This window comes from Equus przewalskii, chromosome 6 (assembly GCF_037783145.1).
Source record: "Equus przewalskii isolate Varuska chromosome 6, EquPr2, whole genome shotgun sequence".
Lineage (NCBI taxonomy): Eukaryota > Metazoa > Chordata > Mammalia > Perissodactyla > Equidae > Equus > Equus przewalskii.
Window position 1 is genome coordinate 75556312 of NC_091836.1, and position 5969 is coordinate 75562280.

Below are 5969 nucleotides of genomic sequence, written 5' to 3' on the forward strand. Positions count from 1 at the left end.
TAGCATTTAAGAGCTTGGACTTTATTCTGAAGGTGATGGAGAGCCATTGGCCATTGAAGGGTCTGGATCAGGAGGGCGATGTGATCAGATTGACGGTTCAAATCATAATCAGGTGAAAGACAAGGCCTGAAATAGAGCAGTGGCCATGCTATTAAGAAAAGTGGGGGCCAGTCCCAGGGCCGAGTGGTTAAGTTCGTGTGCTCGCTTCGGTGGCCCAGGGTTTTGCTGGTTCAGATCCTGGGCGCAGACATGGCACTGCTCATCAAGCCATGCTGAGGCGGCATCCCACATGCCACAACTAGAAGGACCCACAACTAAAAATATACAACTATGTACGGGGGCGTTTGGGGAGAAAAAGGAAAAATAAAATCTTTTTTAAAAAAAGAAAGAGAGGTGGACAGACTGCTGAGGGCAAAGCAACAGGATAACTGTTTGCATGTGGTATGGGAGTGGCAGAGAGGGAGGAGCCAACGAGGACTCCCAGGTTTCTGTGTGGATGATAGTGCCATTTGTTGGTCAAGAAAACAACAGATGGGGAGCAATTTTGAATGATACAGAGAAAGTGCTCAATAAACAGCCATTGAATTGAAATTTAACTTAATTAAAAGTAGCAGATAGATGGCTTCTTTTGGACACCTTGAATTTGAAGTACTTTTCAACTGCAGCTCAAGACAGTTGTGTGGGGTGTATGTGACTGGGAGGGGAGGCCTGGGAGTGAATGCTAATGGAGGAGTACCCAGAATGAGAAGAGGGCTGGGGACAGAATTCTGGAAAATCCAACTTTTACGAAGTGGTGCAGGAAGAAGAGACTAAGAGGAAAACTGCACCTACAGCAAGCGACAGGCTGAGCACCTACAGCAAGAGACTGTACGGATGCTTCCCTATGAGGAAAGTGCTTAAAGAGCAAGCGGTCGGCAGGATATTTCTATGTCCCATTGGAGTACGGCCCAGGATTCAGAGGAAACTCGAGAAATCAGACAATGGTCTGTTTGAAATTGAAGCCACATTTCAGGTTCCACCATCTGTCTTATTCCTTGCACAGCCTTCTCCCCCAACCTCTTCACATGGAGTCTGGATTAGGTGACATTCCTTTTTATTGATGGTGAGTGCAAGCAGGTGTGAGTGACTGCTCCTCTTTTAGAGGACACAGGGTACTAGGCTGAAGGGGCCCGGGAAGGAACGGCCCAGAGCTGGGCTGTGGATGCAGGATTCACTCCTTATTTGGGCGTGAATGCTGCATTCTGAGAGAAAGATTTATTTTGGGACTAGGCTGAGGCACGGGGGAGGCGGGCAGCACCAGCCATCAGGCTGCACTCTCTAATTGGAGCACAGCTGCTTCGGCAGCCCCAGGTCTCCCGGGATCTTCCTCGGTGTCCTGAGGAGGTTCTGGCTCCTGCCTGGACTCCAGAGCAGGCTGGGCTTCGGACCGACCCTCAGCGCTCCGGCCAGGCCCAAGGCGAGGTGGCTTGACAGGCGTGGGAGTTGGTGCTGCAGGACCTTTGCGGCCCGAAAGAGCCCTTCGCAGGCTCTGTACCTTCTGCAACCCGGTGCGCCGCAGCCGCCGTGCCCTGGACTCCACCGGCTCCTCGTCGGAGCTCTCCTCAACTTCCACCGCCGGCTGCTCTAGGCCGGGCTCGGACTGGTCGGCTGGGCCTAAGGGCTCCGGAGCCTTCTGGAAGGCGCTGGCTGGGATTTCAGCCTCCTCCTGCATGTGATGGACACAGTGCTGACCCGGGCGGCCCCCTACCCAGCACCAGCCTGAGCCTCATTCCTCAATTACAGGGGAACCCGCCCCACCCTTAGCTTCCGCAGCCCCAGGGGGAGAGAAAAGGCAGGCTCAGGAAAGTGGGAGACGAGGGTGGAGTGAGGGAGGGAGAGCTGGGGGTGAACTGCAGAAGTTTGTACAGTAGGTGGGACCCAGCTAGGGGAGTGAGACAGGATGGCGGCCGCAGGGGCAAGAACTGGAGGATGCACGTCCACCACCGTTATTTCCATTCGGGGATTCGCTGGGACTTGGAGCCAATTCTGTGGACGTGGCCTGACCTAGAGCTGGACGGGCTTTGATTGGCCAGGCTGGGTTCAGGCGTGTGAGGGAAGGATGCGGCAGGGTTGTGGGAAGTGGGTGCGGCTCTCTGGAAGTCAGTTCCAGGCTGCCGGAGGAGGGTAGCGTCAGGAATGTGGGTGTGGTAGGCGTATGGGAGAGGGGAGCCCTCGATGGTGGCTGAGGCGGGAAAAGGCCCCGGACTGGGGGCCGCCTGAGGTCACTGACCTTGAAGAGCAGGACGTGGAGCTTCCCGCGCGCCACCAGCAGCCCGTGGTTTGCCTCCAGCCGCTGCACCTGGGCGGCGCGGTGCACGGCGCGCTCCTGGGCGGCGTCGGCGTGCGAGCCCACGCGCTCCGCCTTGGCCAGCAGCTGCGCCAGCGTGTTGCTCGTGGTGTCGTGGCTGCGACTCAGCGCGCCCAGGCCGCTCTGGATGCGGCGCACGGAGCCCGCCAGGCCGCCCTGCCTGCGAGCCAGGCCCCCCTGCCGCTCCTGCAGCGCCTCTAGCATGGTGGCCAGCTTCTCCAGCAGGGTCACCACTGTCACGGCGTGCACCGGGCCCCCCGCTGGCGCTCCGGGCACAGGCCCCGGCTCCAGCGCGCTCTCCCCCATGATCCCCGATCGCCCAGTCTTCTCTCCCCGCGGCCGCTGGCTGTGCTCTGTGCTGGGGCCGCCTTTCCCCGGCTCCTCCCCAGCTCCAGCCGTGACTCAGGCAGGCGGAGCTGGCCTTCTCGGGCGGCCAGAGGGAGGGCGGGGCGGGGGGGGGGGGGGGGGGGCGCGGGATGTCGGCGGCGGGGTCCTTTGGAAGCGCTCCTCCTGCTGCTGCCCCGCCCCGGGGCCCGGCGGGAAGGCAGGTTGGCCCAGAGTTCGCCCTAACCCACCCCGCAAACTCTCTTGGCTCTGAGTTTGAGTGCCCCTCCTCCGCCCCAGTTCCCTGGTGTGTCTCATTCTGGAACGTACTCTCCCCAGTGCAAAGAGCAAGCCACGGAAATTTTTGTTGTGTGCATCGAGTGGGCAGAGAAACTATGTGAGCGCGGCAAAGGGATAACTAGAGAGGCCTCTGCAGCCGCCAGCCCTGGGCCTCTCCCACGCCTCTGAGGACTGTATGTGTCACGCCCCCCCCCCCAAGGCTGGGCCCGGTAGAAAGAGGCTCTCCGATGTTCCCCTACAGGCGTCACTGTCTCTAGGCCTCGCTTTCTGGCGGGCAGGCGGGGCGTCCTCTGGTATTTTCCTAATAGTCATCGCCTGGTTTAGCCACAGGTTTCATTTCTTACGTCTCTAGTTCTTACTGTTGGATAGCGCTACCCTGGGTAGCGCTTTCCCAGTAGGAAATAGAGAATATCTTCTGTGAGTGAAGATTTGGAACTGTTGCTGGAAAGGGGGAGAGAGTGAGCATGGAGAGTGCAGTTAATGATGTGGATCATGAATTTGTAATATCCGTTTGGAAAATCACATGCCTCGTCTTTAGCAATACTTGGTAAACTGATTGTAGGCTCAGAGGGCCAAGCAATCCATTGATCCTGATGATCGCTGTCCCTCTTCCTCTCCTCACCGGTTCTGTGAAGGCCACTTGATAACACCTGTGGAAGGAACTTCGTCACTCAGGGGATAGTTACATGGGCTTGAAAGGACCCGAGTTCTGATGTGCACAGAAGTACAGCAGAGGACGGGCAACCATTGCCAGAAATCCTGTGATACTAAGTTGATGACCAACTTCTACAAATACAAGGCCATGGAGCCTGACCCCTCTGCTTAATACAAGAGAAAATGGACTCCCTTGGGAGCTTGATGGGAATCTCCATCTCTTCCGGTGGATCTATATTTGCTCGGAGAGACCCGTCAGGATGTGCCAGTTAAAGTGCTTTCCAACTGAGAGAACAGAAAACCCAATGCAAACAGTTCTTAGAAACAGGAAATCCAATCCAAACAATTGGAAAAGATCCTTGTAGAGTGACGATTAAGTGGGAGTCAGTCAAAGCTCCAAATGTAGTTCTCTACAGCTCTCTCAACTGCGCCCCCTACAGGTGTCAGGCTGTATTCCCAGGCTGGGAGCAAAGTGGCTAGAGCAGTTCCAGGCCTCACATCTCTGCACAAGATCAAGAGAAAAGAGGGGACCATCTTAAAATTTAGGACATTTGCAGCCCAGAAGCCCCCTAGAATTTTTCCACTTGCCTTCCACTGGGTTACATGGCCATTCCAGAACCTAATTCTATGACTAGGAAAATGTCATGCATTGGTGGGCTTCGGCCTGAGTTCCTTAACCTATCACTGACAAGAGAGCTGATAATTACCTTTGACAAATTAGGCCCACTTCTTGAGCTAGGTAGGTTCAGCTTGCCCAGGAGCATAGGTTCAGATCCTGGGCGCGGACCCATGCACCACTCATCAAACCATGCTATGGTGGCATCCCACATAGAAGAACTAGAATGACTTACAACTAGAGTATACAGCTATGTACTGGGGCTTTGGGGGGGTCAGAGGGGAGAGGAAGATTGGCAACAGGCATTGGTTCAGGGCCAATCTTTCTCAGGAAAAAAAAAAAAGGAATCACCAGTCTTGAGGAATGATGCTAAGAGAGTCCAATGCATTTGGAAGCAAGAATTACATGGATAGATATTTTTCAAAGATGTGCTAAATCCTTCTTTCGATGCATAGGACAAGGAGGACCTTGAAACTTAGCAATAAAGCCATTGATGGTTCTACTGGTCTCCCCAACACCTCAAGTATAAAAGCCATTGGAATTGGCTGAAGTTGGAAAATAGAAGCCCATGAGTGGGGTTAAAACAACTTGGGGCAACTCAGAAGAATGTCCTGAGTCAACAAAGCCCATATTGACAGAAATTATAGTAGTGTGACCTTGGTCCTGGAGTATCCAATAAAAAGCCATATTGCAGCTTCCAATAAGGATGAGAAAAGGAGAAAGAAAGCAAGGAGGCAGAATGATAACCTCCAAGGCAGTGTAACTGTTACTGCACAAAAATGGGGTTCTCCTGCCCCATGCGCACAAACAACCCAATTAACTACAGCATCAGCTCTTGGGAAAAGAATTCAGCTTTATTCTGTGAGACTGATGTATAGGGATACAGGGAGCATGTGCCCTCAGATCTGTCTCCCCAATTCAGGATTTGGGGCAAAATTTAAGGGGTTAGGGAGAACAGGCTGACACATGGAAACACAGGTGCAACAGGTTTTGACTGGTGGGCTTCAAGCATTTAGGTAAGGTTCTAAACTTTTATGGTAAGATTTTAAACATTTATCATGAGGTTCTAAACTTTTATGGTAGCATGGGGAAGGAATTTTAATACTGCATCTTCCTGGATGATATACCCCTTGCTTCTGATAATAGTCTAACTTTTAAGTTCTGATCATGTTCCGGTCTTTTTGTTCCACGAGGAGGAGAATCTTTGGTTCCACAGTCACTTTTTGGTCAAGATTTCTTCTTCCGTGCATTCTCTGGCTACATGACTTTGCAAATTTTCTGAAAGACAGTTTCTCAATCATTCTGTTGATAAGTGATGGGGTCTGTTTGACCTGTTTCTAAGTGGGCCTGTGGTTATATAACCTGATCTTAGTTTAAAGATTTCCGTGCTCTAAATCAGGGGTGTGGCTGTACCCACTCCCTCAAACTCCTTGGTGTGGGGATAAAAATTGGAAATCCACTGGTGTGGGTTTATTGTGTCCCCAGAAAAGATATGTTCAAGTCCTAATCTTGATCCCTGTGAATATGTCCCTATTTGGAAATAGGGTCTTTGCAGGTGTAAGCAAGTTAAGATGAACCCATACCACAGCTAATTCTGGGCCCTTAATCCAATATGACTGGTGTCCTTATAAGAAGAGGACAAGAGACACAGGGATTACACCATGTAGTGACAGAGGCAGAGATTGGAGTGATGCTCCCAGAAGCCAAGGAATGCCTGAGGCAACCAGA

General features: G+C 52.7%; 1 protein-coding gene across 1 annotated transcript; it reads right to left on the reverse strand.

The window, feature by feature from the left end:
• On the reverse strand, window positions 1-4127 carry CAVIN3 (caveolae associated protein 3). The gene is made up of 2 exons (XM_070626114.1): window positions 2270-4127; window positions 1-1705 (listed from the first exon to the last, which is right to left on the reverse strand). Exons 1-2 carry the CDS (start codon window positions 2651-2653, stop codon window positions 1304-1306), a joined length of 786 nt encoding a protein of 261 aa, XP_070482215.1. The 5' UTR covers window positions 2654-4127; the 3' UTR covers window positions 1-1303.
• Between the last annotated feature and the right edge of the window lie 1842 nt (window positions 4128-5969).

What these genes read in the sequence shown, in the direction of transcription:
- CAVIN3 (XM_070626114.1), bottom strand. Translation starts at nt 2,653, where the DNA reads ATGGGGGAGAGCGCGCTGGAGCCGGGGCCTGTGCCCGGAGCGCCAGCG. An exon ending in TCCACGTCCTGCTCTTCAAG is followed by an intron (nt 1,706 to 2,269) that starts GTCAGTGACCTC and finishes CATCACATGCAG; the next exon opens with GAGGAGGCTGAAATCCCAGC.